The sequence below is a fragment of the Grammomys surdaster genome, unplaced genomic scaffold (assembly GCF_004785775.1).
Source record: "Grammomys surdaster isolate TR1022 unplaced genomic scaffold, NIH_TR_1.0 215, whole genome shotgun sequence".
NCBI classification, from domain to species: Eukaryota; Metazoa; Chordata; class Mammalia; order Rodentia; family Muridae; genus Grammomys; species Grammomys surdaster.
In genome coordinates, this window is record NW_021604660.1 from 4883673 (window position 1) to 4899952 (window position 16280).

Here is a 16280-nt window from a genome sequence, read left to right on the forward strand (position 1 = left end):
AGAGAGAGAGAGAGAGAGAGAGAGAGAGAGAGAGAGAGACTTATTCTATAAGTTCTGTAATAGAACCCTGACTAATATAGAGGAGACTGAACTATGAAGATAGTTTGATGTGGCAAGAGAATTATGGGATATGGATGGTTTAATGGATATGAGAGATAAACAACAGGTCTGGGCTTAGTGATGAGTGTCCAGATAATGAAATCATTTCTAACATAGTAGGACAATTCAAGTCTTTTTAAAAATGAGGTAGCCACATTACAACAGCAAGCAAAGCAGAGGGGCACTAAATAACTTTCCTCAAATCACACAGCCACTGGGCAATGGAGTCAGCACTGGAAGCCATGCTTCTAGTACGAGCTGTGTTAGGCATATGTTAGACCATGGGGATTGTGGAAGTCTCACTCAGAACCTACATACAAGCAATCTGAAGTAACTCTCGGGCAAACTGAAGAAGACTGACAGTCAGGAAATAAACTGAAAGAGAGACATACTGACGATCTCTCAGAGACTGAACCATTCTGACCCAGACAGGCCCCTTATTCTAACTCCCTCTCCTAAAAGGCTGGAGATGTATTCATGCATCACTCAATTAGTCTTTCTTGTCTCTCATTCCCAGTACGTTAATAAAAACCTGAGTAGTATTTATAATTAAGAGTTTCCACCCAGCACTCAGGAGGCAGGGGCAGGTAGATTTCTATTGAGATTGAGGCCAGCTTGGTCTACAACTCGAGTTCCAGGATGACCAGGGCTACCCAGAGAAACCCTGTCTCAAAAACAAAACAAAACAAACAACAAACAAAACAACAATAACAACAAGTAAAACAAAGGCCGCGCAGAGGCGGCACACGCCTTTAATCCCAGCACTTGGGAGGCAGAGGCAGGCGGATTTCTGAGTTGAGGCCAGCCTGGTCTACAGAGTGAGTTCTAGGACAGCCCAGGCTATACAGAGAAACCCTGTCTCGAAAAACCAAAAACAAAAACCAAAAGCCAAAAACCAAAAAACAAGTAAAACAATAACAACAAATGGTTTGCAGAGACTAGCAGTGCCGTGAGCCCCTCACTATTTATGATCATTATGTGCCCTGGAGGGGTGCTCAACTCAGGTGAAGGGACCATTGACTTGAAACTCTTCATAGAGTACTGGGGGAATAGGGGAGCACACTTTCCCTATAATAAAGAATCTTACTTAACCTACTGCTGTCCTGTTTCTTGTCTCCCACAAGCAGAACCTCCTCAGGGCACTGTCCCTGGGGTATGACACTCACCTGCCATATCACTAGTGATGAGATCCAACTTTTGTGTTATCTCTTTTTCATTGTCATAGCTGATGGTAAATTCCGTTGACTGATGCCTGGCAAAGGGATATTTAATCTGCTTCCAACAGCCTGAAATCAAGAGAATATGAGACCAGGCATCAGGCATGTAATTTACATACCTATGTGTTCTGCAGTATGTCAGAAGTCAGTCTTCTTGCAGGATGCTGACAAACCCACGGCCACAGCTCTTGAGCACAGCATGAAACACAGCAGTCCTTCAATATGTACATTACCCACTGAAAGCTTTTTTTTTTTTGAGATAGAGTCTCTTTACATAGTCCTAGCTACCCTGGAACTCATTATGTAGAGCAGGCTAGCCTTGAATTCACCGAGATTTGCCTGCTTCTCCTTCTTGAGTGCAAGGATTAAAGATATACATCACCATGAATGGTTCTCACTGATGGTATAAATGTACGTGTGGATTGGACAGGTGGCTCAGTGGTTAAGAGCACTGGCTGTTCTTCCAGGAATCAGTTTCGATTTCTAACACCCACAACGGCAGCTCATAAACATCTGAAACTCCAGTCCCAGAGGATTCAACACCCTCTTCTTGACCCTGTAGGCACCAGGCATGGACATAACACACAGACATACATTCAGGCAAACAAAACACCCCCACACATAAATTAAATAAATTAAAAAAAATTGATGTTGTTTCCAAGTCCTGGAATAATCTGGGCACATTTCCTGTCAGCCACATAAACTCATACCCCAGAGGAGACAACACAGCTATCATTTAGGCTCAGCCTTCCCTCAGCATCTTCAGGCCTCCACTCTATTTTCTGGGAAACTGAGGAATGGACCAGTCAGGGTCCATGTGTTTGTTTTGGAGACTTTTTAAGAGACAGGTCAGTAGTATTCACCTGTAATCCCAGGGGATCGATCAAACTTAGGCCATCTCACTAGTCCTGTCTGCATTACTTTGATTCAAAGACTTAACCCAGGACAACCACACGTTCAGCTCACGTATAGGGCTGCTGTCACTCTTTGCTGACAGTGTAGTAATCCGATTTCCAGACACATACACAAATGAAAAGGACAAAATTTAAATGGGATCGGGCTCGTGCTAAACACAGATATGGCGGCATGAAAATTCTGAAGCAGAATATAGACTAGACACGATAAATTTCTTCATTGTAGTATTGCTGATTCAAAGGTAATGGAACTTAACTCTGTTTTCAAACTAGAGAGAAGTCTCCTCTTACCTTCAGCTTACATTCCAAAAACAAAAGGAACCATGGCCCAAAAATATTAAACAGAAGAATTCCAGAAGCAATTCATATTTTAAGCTGTATGCTGTTCTCACATAGCACTACCTGGATGTGAACCACCCTCCTGTTGGTTCTCTGTATGCTATCCTCCTGTGAAGGTTAGTGTTCCCGACAACTTGACAGAATCTAGACTTAGCTGGAAAATGGCTGTGTGGTGGTGGGGATTATCTTGATTGTATTAACTAATGTGGGAATGGTGGCACACATTCCCTGCCTGGGATCCTGAACTGGAGAAGGGGAACTGGGCAGTAGCCTGCATTCATCCCTCTGTGTCTTCCCAGCAAAGATGCAGTGTGACTAGTTGCTTCAAGCTCCCACCATCTTTCCTTTTCACCACAATGGACTGGACCTTCCACTGTGAGTGTAAACAACTCCCTTTCCTTAAGTTGTTTTCATTCAGATTATTTTATCACAGCAAGAGGAAAAGAAACTGAAATACTCCCCTTCAGTCACTTTATGATGCACCCAAAGAAAAATAGTGGCCGGGCGGTGGTGGTGCACGCCTTTAATCCCAGCACTTGGGAGGCAGAGGCAGGTGGATTTCTGAGTTCCAGGCCAGCCTGGTCTACCAAGTGAGTTCCAGGACAGCCAGGGCTACACAGAGAAACCCTGTCTCGAAAAACCAAAAAAAGAAAAAAAGAAAGAAAAATAGTGGCCATTCTACTCAATACAATTGTCCTGTTTCATTAACACTTGGTGGGTTTTTTTAATCTTTCACCATGCCTAATACATAAACTACATTTTATCAGAGCTATGCATGTAAATACTTTATGTACATGATTTAGTTCTAGTTACAGTCTTGAGCATCCCTTATTGTCTTGGGTTTATCACTCACAGATAAAGGGTATAGAACCCAGGATCTTGTACATATTAGGCAAGTGTTCTACCACTAAGCTAGGTAACAACCGTCCTACAAATGTCCTGCATCAACAGACCTTGCCCTTTCCCCTGAAGACAGAATAAAACTGTAGATGGAGTTTTTAACCAACCTGTTTTCTGAGCCTCAGCTGACACATACGGATTTCCTTTCTTTTTCCTCCTGTCAAGACAAAAAAGCTCTACTGAGTACTTGGCAGCCAATTTGTCGGCCTGTGTCCTCATATAATATGAAAATCAGAAGTACTTACCTCATAGGTGGTTCTGAAGACTGAATTTGCTAGACACTGTCATATGCTTAAAAAGCTCTGTGTGTGTATGTGTATGATCGTATGTAAGTATATCTTATAATTAAGGTGACATATTCACTGAGAGATGCATACTAATTTTATTTTGCATATTAGAAAGTAATGCATTATTACTTGATTTTCTCAATGACTCAGAAAACTAATAAAATCCTTAAGTAATTTGTAAGGATCACTTTTATATTCTGTTTTCTATAAAATACAAATTATATGTGCCTTTAACAGCAATTATCTGCCGGGCAGTGGTGGCCCACGCCTTTAATCCCAGCACTTGGGAGGCAGAGGCAGGTGGATTTCTGAGTTCCAGGCCAGCCTGGTCTACAGGGTGAGTTCCAGGACAGCCAGGGCTACACAGAGAAACCCTGTCTCAAAAACAAACAAAACAAACAAACAAACAAAAAAGCAATTATCATTATCAGTTATGTCGAAGATGTACAATGATTCGACATTCTATCCATACTAATGTAATATTTATAAGTTCTAAAGCCTTTTAAATTGTAAAAAGAAAACCTGAGAATATTTCTTAATTTTTATTTAAACCCAATTTCTAACATTTGTTATAATAATAAAAATACCATATAGAATTATGAAAAAGATTCAGTACTCATCATAGTGATTGCCTTTGTTCGAAGAGAAAACAGCTACATCAGACATTGCTAGGCTATCTAGGGACGTGGTAGAAGCCAAAGCCAGGTGCTGGGTCTTCTTTCTAATACAGTTTCCATTGGGTGGGGGAACAAGGGAGATTTCACAGGGAACATGTCAGTTTCCAGATGTTGGTCCAGCAGTACTTATGTGGGAAGCCATAGAATGTAGTGCTGGATAATTCCTATGCTAACATCTGGACCCAAATTGCTTGTAAAATATCAACATTTCATCTCTAAAGAAGGCATGCTGCTTCTTTAGAAGCATACATATGTACCAGAGGAGTAAACTTCTGAAGTTTATGAATGTTAGTTATGATTATTCCACTTGGTGGAAAAGCACCTCTGGGTTTGTCTATAACCATGTGCCTGGATAGGAAGATCCCTCCAAGTCAGGGATGGTACCATTCCCTGAGCCAGGGTCCTGACATCCTGCAGATATGATGTGACCAGCTACATCACACTCTTGCTACTGTCCTCCCTAACTGTGATGGGCAGACTATGTGTCTTCAGACTGTGAGCTCAAACAATCCCTTCCTCTCCCTTCCTTAAGATACTTTTGTCAGAGTGATAAGAAAAGTCAACTAATAAACTGCTTATGTATATAATTAGAGAAAAATTGAAAAAGTGTAAATTCACATACTTTCTACAGATTGCAAAGATCCCCATTCCAGTCAGAAGGAGAGCAATGAAGATCACTGATGGAATAGCCACAGTTGTAATATTAATTCCTAGAGGAGAAAGCCACTGTTACAACACAAATATCACATAACTCACAAATAAACAAAGAACTCAGCTTTAGAACTGAGTGCAGTGGTGTACATCATCAACCCCAACACTAGGGAAGCAGGGGCAAGCGAACCTATGTGAGTTCCAGGCCAGCCAAGGATACAGGCATACACACAGTGAGACACTATCTCAAAATAAAATAAAGGGGCTGGAGAGTTGGCTTAGCAGTTAAGAGCACTGAGGCCCTGAGTTCAATTCTCAGCAACCACATGGTGGCTCACAACCACCTGTAACGGAATCTGATGCCCTCTTCTGGTGTGTGTGAAGAAAGCAATAGTGCACTCATATGCATTAAATACATACATACATACATACATACATACATACATACATACATACATCTTTAAAATAAAATAAGCAAAACTACTTTGTGCACAGGAAAAAGGAATACATATTTGCCTATGATGTTTCAAAGTAAAGTCTGAGTTAAGTGTGGAAACATAAAATTGTTCCTCTACCCAAAAAAGTGCAGCGTTTGTTCCATGCTCCCCAGGATTAGCTCTTACTCTGAGCTTCTCGATGGGTTCAAGTTAATTCCCCAAATCAGAATTAGACTGGTCAAGGGAGGAAGCTGCCTCTGGCTGGGTGAGGCTCTCAGACCAGCGTCCGCAGCTGGCAGGAGGTTTGACAAGTACAGCTAACTAAGGCTGGGAAGCTGTGGGATTCTCATTGTCAGAGCTGTGGTACATTAACTGAAGAGGAACTGCAGCCTGATGTCCTCAAGCAGCATGCCACTCTGCTACTGAAAACACCATGGTTCTCAACTACTATTTCTGCCTCAAATGAAGAGGCTCTCCTGTCCCAGAACAGGCCCCTGGCTGTATAAACTATAAACCAACGGAGGATATCACTCTGCACCTTTCTTTGTGACCCTTGGGAAGAAAATAAAGGACAATTAGAAGTGAAAATGTCTGCTGGACATGGCGATGCATGTCTTCCATCCTGGCACCGGACTGGCAAAGGCAGGTGGATCTTTGTGAGTTTGAGGCCAGCCTGATTTATATATCTCGTTCCAGTCTACCTAGGGTAACAGAGTGAGACCCTGCCTCAAAGGACTAACAACAACCAAAGTAGAAATGTATAGTTCATGAACAAAAGGTTTTCTTGAAAAAAAAAAACCAAAAAGAAAAACAAAAAACTAGGATATAAAGTAAAGGTAAATTTCACCCATGTCGTTCATAAGAGTGAAATTTCAGGAAGATGTAACAACTTTAATATTGTGGAGGAGAATGGTTAACTAGTGGCATATTCATATATAGTAATCTTAAAAATACTCAGAATTTAAAGTTAAATGAAAAATGTATAGTATGCTACTACTTATTATTGTGGTATGTGTGGGAATATATGCATATGTATGTATGTGCGTATGTATGCATATATGCACACATTTACTATTATTTGTTCTTAGAGAGAGATCTCAAGTAGCCCAGGCTGGCTATAAACCCGAGGACGGTCTTGAACTCCTGACCCTCTTGCCTCCATGTTGAGGTAGGTCACTTGCCTGGCAAAGATCAGGCCCAGGACGACCAAAGGGGAAGCAAAACAAAACAAAACCAATATGCCAGAAAATTTTTGAACTACATAACTACATAGTCCTGGGGTTTGCAGGACTAAATTCCCACTGTAGACTTGTAGAGAATAAACTTAAGAAAAGCATGATCCTTACCTGGAGATGTAAACAGAAATCGCTTTTCTGACAAAGAACCACTGAAATAAAGAAAACAGACAGGAGGCACATGAGAGAGCTGCTTTGATAGATACTGGAACCCAGCATAGCGCAGCTTCACACACCCGCCCCACCACCCCATGCAGAAAGGCATCACAATCCCGATGCCTTTCCGCTATCACTTACACCAGCATCTTAAGGGTCAGCTAACTCAAAAACTGTCATAAATTTTAAAGCAAACAAAACAAAAACAAAGACAAGTGACAAAGGCCAGACTGTGAGATATGACCTTTTGTAATAGTATGCATTAATTAAATGTATTTAAGCATGACATTGCCACACATGTACACAAGGTTACTTTGTATTTACCCTCCGTCACCCTCATCCGAAACTCTCCATGGCTTCCCTGACCTAAAGTCATCTATCCTAGTGCACTATTACTGTAACGAACAAGCATCTAGAAGGGAAAAGGCTTAACTTCACTTCATAAGTCTTCAATTAGACTTCATCACCAAGTCAAGGCAAGAACTAAAGACAGAAACCTGGAGGCAAGAAGTAAAGCAGAGGACACGAAGGAATGCTGCTGACTGGCTTGCCCTGTCTGTTTTCTTATACCACAAAGGACCACCAGCCCAGGGCTGGCACCACCCAGTTGGCTGGGCCTTCCCGAATCAGTCATCAATCAAGAAAATACCCCATAATCATGCCCACAAGCCAATTTGATAGAGGTAGTTCAACTGAGGCCCTCCTCTCCCATAAAACCAACCTGCACGTCTCCCTTCTAGTTTGTTGCTGTTATCCTTAAGATAGACTTTTGATATGTAGCCTGGGCTTTCCTAGACCTCACTATATAGGTGAAGCTTTGCCATAATCCTCTTGTCCCAGTTTTATGTTCCTGGGTCTCTCTAATCTTGCTGAATATGATGATCTGTGGGCCTATTCTCCAGCAAATACCCCAAGTTCATCCCAAAACAGAACTCCTTTGTGTGTATCATCTTTACCCATTCATCTCTGATGGACATCTGGTATAACTCCATATATTGGAGTAAATATAGACAGGCAGGTGTTTCTGTGATCTGCTGGTAAAAGACCTTAATTATATATGTCCATACAGGGTATAACTAGGGGTCTTACAGTAGTTTTTTTTCCTTCACACTTAATATTTGTATTGACTATTTGGGAATTTCATATCATGCACCTCAATCACACTTACTTCCTTTTTGAGAACCCTCTGGAAAAGGTATACACTGTTGGGAATAAATTCACAATTCATTAATAGCCTCTCTTCTATCTGATAGTTCAATTTTCTTTCTCTTGACATCACAACATAAAGGTCTATACAAAAAACGTGGCCCCCAAATAATCAGATGAATTATGAACACTTATGCTTGTTTTCACTGCCACGAGGCACTGAAATATTTACTTTTATATTGTTGTCAGAGAGGATAAGTGTGGAAAGGTTAACTTTTGAACATGAAGCTATGGGTCTCATGAGCTGCTCAGTTGATAATGGGCCCACTGAGAGCTCCCTGAAATCCACACCTACAAGTTGTCCTCTGACGTTCACATAAATACACACACACACAGACACACACACACACACACACAGACACAGACACACACACACACACACACACACACACACACACATACACACTTTTAAAATGTAATACAACAAAGTTTTCACTCAAAAGTGCAGACAACCGAGGGATGGTTGGTTCTGCTAATGGCTCTCTGCCTGGCTTTTCTCCATTATCAGCTGGCTTCTGATGGCCATTTCACTCTGTCCAACGAACTAAATGGGACAGAGTCACATTAAGGGTAGACAAACCTTCTCCTTAAAAACTACCACCTAGGGGAGGACAGGTCTCTGAGGCATCCACATGGGGTAAACAAATTCCATCAAATTACAGGAATAAGAGGCCTTCCCCGGGGCTCCAGAGACAGACAGTCTGGAACAACCTGAGGTAAACACAAAGAAAAGGCTTTCCCTTCTGATGGTCAGCGCCTCCTCCTCCTCCTCCTTGGGATGAGGTCAGTCCTTCTTCCTGATTCCATAATAGTTTACTCAAATTGAGGAAGTGGCCTGACCCCTGGATGAATCCCAGAAGAGCCTGGATATTTGCTTTAGAGACCCCTTCTTCCTCAGCTGCAACACTTCCTTCTGTGTTGTTTTTCCTGAGTACCAAGCCATCATGTGTGGGAACAGAAGTTCAATGACCGAAAGTATGGTGGTTCCCCAAGGGCAAAACATCACAGATAAAAACAGCTGCTCCCTGAAGATCTGGGATCTAAACAAGTAGAGGAGTCTGGTTTCACATACAGTAGATGCCCTTTTCAGAACAAGGATCGGGGAGAAATCACAAAAGCTTTCTAGACACACACACACAAACACACAAACACACAGAAGAAGAGGAAGAAGAAGAAGAAGAAGAAGAAGAAGAAGAAGAAGAAGAAGAGGAGGAGGAGGAGGAGGAGGAGGAGGAGGAAGAGGAGGAGGAAGAGGAAGAAGAGGAAGAAGAAGAAGAAGAAAGAAAATTAGTTCACATAATTACATGATATACCACCAATTTCCTAGAAGCTGCGACTCATTCATATTTATGTACATCTTTGGTATGCAAATTCAATTTAAAATTATTTAAAAATTGTATTTACACATTAAGTTTAATTGCTACATAGGTAATTGAGAGAATGAAACCTACTTTTTTTTTTTCTTTTCTATTTTTGGGTTTTCGAGACAGGGTTTCTCTGTGTAGCCCTGACTGTCCTGGAACTCACTCTGTAGACCAGGCTGGCCTTGAACTCAGAAATCCGCCTGCCTCTGCCTCCCAAGTGCTGGGATTAAAGGCATGTGCCACCACTGCCAGGCATATTTTCCTTTAAAAGCAATGTTGTTGATCCACACCTTTGTTAAACTATAATATATTTATCTACTTTCTCAAAATGACATCAGATTCAATCAAATCTATGCTAATTTGAGAACCTATCTACTATTGATAAAGTGACCTCTTACCCCCAGGTTTACAGACACTGGGTCTCCGTATATACATCCCAGGCTAGCTGGAATTCACAATCCTCTGACTTTAGACTCCCAAGTACTGAGACACCATGCATGCTTGTAATGGGCTTCCAACCAAGCAAGATAGTCCACATTCTTATGAGGATTATCTTAGGGTTACTGTTGTGATGATACATCATGACCAAAAGCAAGTTGAGGAGAAAAGGGTTTATTTGGCTTACACTTCCACATCACTCTTCATCATCGTGGGAAGTCAGCACAGGAAATCAGCAGGGTAGAAACCTGAAAGCAGGAGCTAATGCAGAGACCATGGAGGTTCAGCTTGTTTTCTAACAGAACCCAGGGCTACCATCCAGGAATGGCCCCACCCACAATAGCCTGGGCCCTTCTAATATCAATCACTAATTAAGCAAATGCTCTAAAGGCTTGCCTACGGTGCCATCTTATAGAGACATTTTCTTAAAGGTTGTTCCCTCCTCTCAGATGACTATCTTGTGTCAAGTGACATCCAGCACAAGGATGGAACAATGAAATATAGTCTTGAGTTTCCTGTGTGCAAGAGAGGTCTGGGATGCTAAGAGTGTGGCTTGGGAGTTGAGAACTTGCCCAGCATATACAGAGCTCTGGGGTTGATATTCAGCATTGAATAAACTGAGTGTATACTTGTAATCCCAGAACTTTAGCGGTAGTGGAAGGATCACGTTAATGGTCAGCAGAAAACAATAATTTAAAAAGGGGAGTAAGGTAAAATGGTAAGGCTAACTGCCATGCAGAGAGTGGAGTGCAGAAGAGAATCCTGATTGATTCCTACATACGGATCAGAACCTGTGTGTTGCTTCTGTCCTTGAGACTAAAACTGTGGAAACTTGTCAATTCACAATCATAGTGAAAGGAAACATTTCCTGGGACCAACAGAGTACAAGGGAGACCGGGTGGGAGTGGGTGGGAATGATGGGGGTGGGGGAGACCTGGAGTTTCCAAGCGTACCTCTTCCTCACTAACTATCCATCTGCAGGGAGCCTCCTTCTCCACTCATTACTGCCTCTCAGGTATGTGGGCATCTGCAGTTTGGAGCAGCCTATATTATTAGCCTATATTAGCAGCTCTGCACATCTCCTAAACTCTAGGATATCCAAATGTATACAAAGCTCAGTTTGAAATGTTTAAATCGGGCTGGAGAGATGGCTCAGTGGTTAAGAGCACTGACTGCTCTCCCAGAGGTCCTGAGTTCAATTCCCATGGTGGCTCACAACCATCTGTAATGGGATCTGATGCCCTCTTCTGGTGTGTCTGAAGACAGCTACAGTGTACTCATATACATAAAATAAATAAATCTTTAAAAAAAAAAAAGAAATGTTTAAATCAATTTACATACCCCAACCCCATGAAGCAAACTGAGACAAGTATCACACTGAGATGCTTACACATAATAAGTCATTGCTATCTATCTATTTACTTATCTATCATCTATCTATCTATCTATCTATCTATCTATCTATCTATCTATCATCATTGTAGCCCCCTATTTACTCCTCAAAAATAGTCTCTAGGAATTTTTGTGGGTAGGGAGCACTCAGTGGTTCTAGGAATACTTCAATTCCCTCTTTCCTTCAGGATTAAGTAAAATTGGAGATAACTTAAGTAATTTCCTGAAACTATAAAAACTCAAAAGGAATAAGATTTAATCTTCTCCCACAAGTACAGCTGGGACTGCAAGAAATCTACACCAGGGCTCAGTCCTCTGCCATTTTAACTTACATGCCCACATAACCAGAAAGCTCTCTTGTTACTACATGTATTTTCTATATAAAGACTATAAATGCTGTTTAAACTCTCGCACATTTTTAAGGGTTTATTTATTTTATTTTTTAATTACATGAGTGTTTTTGCCTTAATGTTTGTGCACCATTTGTATGCCTATTGCCTGAAGAAGATACCTTAGAGCTTAAACCACGGATGGTTATGAAAACTTGGGTTCTCTGGAAGAGCAACAAATACTCTTAATAGTTGAGCCATCTTGATAGCCCCCATATATCACGAATATTTTCTCAGCTGACTGCCACTTGGCATTACATCCCTGTCGTCCTTTCAAAACTGCAAGCTGATTAATTATGGCCTCAGGGCTTTTCTCCTCTCAGAAGACAAGCAAAGTACTTACTGCCGGGAAAGCACACCATTAGCCAGGATTCCTTCATAGTGACTTATCCCTTTGCTCTGAAGCAGGTTGATATGGCCACCTAGTTCATTTGCGATGATTCCTGCGTGGATAGCAGCTTTGCACAATAAAGAGGTCTGAAACAGAGTGACATCATTATTCAGCACTCACAAGTTTAAAACAAAGATGGACTTTTCTACTTTCTACTTTTGTTTGTTTGTGGTGTTCATTTGTTTTTGTTTTTCTTTTTAGAGACAATCTCGTTATTTAGTGCTGGTTATCCTGGCACTCACTGTATAGAACAGGCTGGCTTTGAACTCACAGATCTGCCTGCCTCTGTCTCTGGAGTGCTGGGATTAGAAGCACACCCACTGAGTTTTCCATTTTGGCTTGTCATTTACAGTAGTACTCTGCCCTATGAACAATGCCTCTGTGGCCACAACCCTGTTAACTCCTAGCTGCAAAATCTGAAGGAGTCAAGGAGTTTGCCTTGTTCTGCAGCAATTCACAAGGTCCTGCTTGCTAACTGACATGCATATTAGTGAAGCCACAGGGACTTTTCAGCACCACAAGAGCAATTTCAGGCTAGCAGAGCTGAAGAACCCATCTGTCAAAACTGCTTACCATGCTCATAAGTCACTGAGTTCAGGGTAGATTGTTACGAAGAAAAAAGATAATGGGTTTGCCTCTTGGTTTACAAGCAGACAGTCTTAAACAAGGTGGAAAGCAACCTAGGTACTATTCAACTTTCTGTTCTGCAGCTTCACATTAATTCCTTGCTTTGGTACAACATCAAAACTAAGATGGCTGACAGCTGCTTTATGCAACAGCAAGTTCTATGTGGAATGATCCAAAAAAAAAAAAAATTCCCAGCATTCATCTCATTTTCTGAATCCTTTCAGTGGGTCCACAAGCCTGTGACTGCTGGGCTAGCTGCTCATGGGAGCCTTCAGCCCCAGCTATATGCTGTTTAGACAAATTCGGCAAAAGCAAGATCAAGTGGCTGGCTCTGATTAAGGCAGGTTAGGGGGTGACACTAGCTCTGACTGGAAGTTACAGAATGACAAGAACTGTGGGGTGAACAAGTCCAAAGGTCCCCAGCAACAGATGTGGATGGGAAGACAATAGACAGACTGACTAGGCATTTGAGCCAAGAAGGCAACTCTAAATAAAGTTGAGCTGTGTGCTCTGCATCTTCCATATGGCTAATATTAAATCCAAGAGGACAGAGGTGTGGGACTGTAATTTGGCCACACTCCCCAGAGCCCAGAGAGGGGGCGGAGAGAACAAGTCTCTGCCTCTAGATTTCCCTGGCTCCGCCCTTCTCTTCCGTTTCCAATATATAAGCAAGACACCTTCCGACATTTTTCGGGAGAGCGTTTCATCATTCACCACCCAAGCCCGTCATCTGTTAATAAATCAACATATTTTAAATTGTCACATGTCTCTTAAATTCTGGACTCTTCGTTCAAGTAAGTCAAAGCTCGCGCGCGCCCCTGTCCATGAGGGGCAGGGGGAGGGAGAGAAGTTGTTCGTCCGCCGGGTGCTCTCTGTACTCTAGTTAGCTGCGCTGCTTGTGTCCTGTGTCTCTTGTTACTGCACGCCAGCTCACGGGACAGGGGATGAGAAGCCTTTTTCTCCGCAGTCGGCTCTGCACGCCAGCCGTCCCGAGACCGCCCTGACACCTGTGTGCGGGCGCATGGGCTCCAGCCCGCGCCCACACCCAGGCCGCCCCTGCGCGACCCGGGCGTGAGATCTGCCCTACACAGAGGGTCATGCCACTGGGTCTTGATCACTGGACCTAAGTGGTTTCCTATGTTCATTAGAACATTGATTACCTGAGTCTCAGTGGGAACGCTTCCTCGAATCTAAGTTACAACACATGCAGAAACAAGGGACGGTATTTGTTACCAATCATCTGGGAGTTTCACCAACACCAAGGAATTCTGTGATTTTTTTTCCCATAAGAGACTTCATATTTCTCACCTGAGATTTAGCAATGGAAGTCAATTCTGCAGTAAGTGATGTCATTGTTACAAACAGAACATACAACAAAAGAGAAGCCCAATAGAGATGCAGATAATACTGTCCCCTTTGGAAACAGGGGACATAGGATAATCTTGTCCCCTAGAAGGAGGGAAAGGAAGGTGACCTGTAGTGGAGACTCATCATGCATTTGGAAAAAAAAAAAAAAAAAACAACTTCCCAGAATCTGCCTTCCTTAGGAAGCTTTCTCTACGGTGAAAAACACCAGTAACCACAGCAACTATGAAATGGAGGCAGGAGGACCAGGAGTTCCAAGGGTATCCTCAGCTACTTAGCAGCTTCCAGACCTGCCAGGACTACATGAGACTCTGTCTCAGCAAACAAAACAGGACTGGAAAATAGGAATAGCTGACCGTAGACCACAGCTAATTTGCATCTATTCTGGGACATAGGGAGGGAGACAGGTCTTTGTGGACCCTAAAGCCAGAAGGTAGCAGACATCCAGAGTGGACACCAAATACTCTAGACAGGCTAGTCTACCCTTGCTGTTCTCCAGTTGACTTATGAAAATAACCCAGAACAGAGAAATGACTTCACATATGAAATGCAGTTGGAGGCAGAGCCAGGATGCCTGGAACAGGAACCTTCTGAGCAAGCTCCTCCTATGGGCTAGATCCCACAGCTTTGAATAGTTTCTTCCACAGAATTCTGCCTAGTGATGGAGTGAACATTTCAAGAGCTATGTGCTCTACAGAACTCCCAGTGATGGACAGAGTAGAGGTCATTGAGCAACAATGACCATCAGTCATGAAATATGACTTACCCAAGAAAGAATAGAAGGAGTCCAATGGTCCAGACTCCTTTTAAGGATTTCCCCATATTTAAAGCAGGGCATGGGTCACATATTCCTGAGACAAGCCACCAGATCTGTCCGTTCAATTATTCTGGTTAAAATGACCAACCTTTCCCACAATGATTTCTTTATTAAAACAAAAAACAATTCCTCATCTTAAAATTTAAACATAATTCCTGCTTATTAGTGTTTTTCTCTCCTGGTATCAAGTTTAAAAATTCACCTTCATTAAATCTGATTAAAACAACAACAACCACCTCCCACTTGAACAACTAATATTTTAATTTCCTCAGTAGTCTGTAGTGCAGGTGTGGCACGGTTTAAGTTAAATGCACATATGGACAAACTATATTACCAGTGTATGTTGATTAGTGATTTGTTTTAGACGATATTCATTAACTCAGCTGAAACAACAGCATTATAATTCTTGAAGGAGTAAAGGGAACATATACACAATTTTACTCTTTAATTTTTAAATTTGTATTTATGTCTATGTACTATTTGCACATATTTAGGAAACATGAAAAGCACTCTCATTGAGGTCCAGTTGACAAGAGAGTTTCAGGTTCAAAGCCAGCAGGGAATTCAGCATCCACCTGAGCTGTACAATCACACACTGTCTCAAGAAAAATAAACAAAACATTATCACACTGAGCTCCCTATGCCACAAAAGTCAGCCAACCAACGGCATGAAGACCCACAGGATCTTCCAGGTGATCAAATCACACCAGCACTGTAGTATTTTCTTAATCTTCCTCTAAAAAAAATGTTAACATTTGTGACCTTTCTTTTCATTAATGATTAATGTGTGTGTGTGTGTGTGTGTGTGTGTGTGTGTGTGTACCTGCTCATTCTGTATAATGCTATTCATGGATCATGTCAGGGCTGTTCACTTGGAATTGAATATCAGTTGGAGTGTTCTTCCGTGGAGAGGAATACTTCTCCTGCTCTCGGTTCCCTCTATTTCCTTGAGGTCTCATGGGCTTCTCCCACCCACGGTGGCATGTCTACTACTGTTGTCCTTGTTCAGCTCAGGTTTAGACAGTTCCTTGAATACTTTTGGAGAACAATGAATTTGTAAAATGAATTGGTTAAGGTCAGCAAGATGACTCAGTCCTAAAGGTACCCACTGAGCTTCCACAGTGAATACGCAAGCTCAGTAGTGGTTTGAATAAGAATTGCCCCAATAGGCTCATTTGAATGTTTTAATCACCAGGGAGTGAGTGACACTGTTTGAAAGGATTAGAATAATTAGGAAGTGTGGCCTTGTTGACAGAAGTATGTCCAAAACCTATGCCAAGCCCAGTCTCAGTCTCTCCCCCTACCCAACCCCTCTCTCTCCCTCTTTCCCTCCCTCCCTCCCTCCTTCCCTCCCTCCCTCTCCCTCTCCCTCTCCCTCC

General features: G+C 42.2%; 1 protein-coding gene across 1 annotated transcript in view; it reads right to left on the minus strand.

Annotated features, from left to right (window-relative positions):
- Dcbld1 (discoidin, CUB and LCCL domain containing 1) overlaps positions 1–16280 on the minus strand; it is an 81271-nt gene that overhangs the window by 2994 nt on the left and 61997 nt on the right. The window contains exons 6-10 of the mRNA XM_028772616.1: positions 12045–12178; positions 6868–6908; positions 5056–5143; positions 3577–3626; positions 1266–1385 (exon numbers count right to left, since the gene is read on the minus strand). Of these exons, the coding sequence (XP_028628449.1) occupies positions 1266–1385; positions 3577–3626; positions 5056–5143; positions 6868–6908; positions 12045–12178 (433 nt within the window). The remainder of the gene's footprint in view (positions 1–1265; positions 1386–3576; positions 3627–5055; positions 5144–6867; positions 6909–12044; positions 12179–16280) is intronic.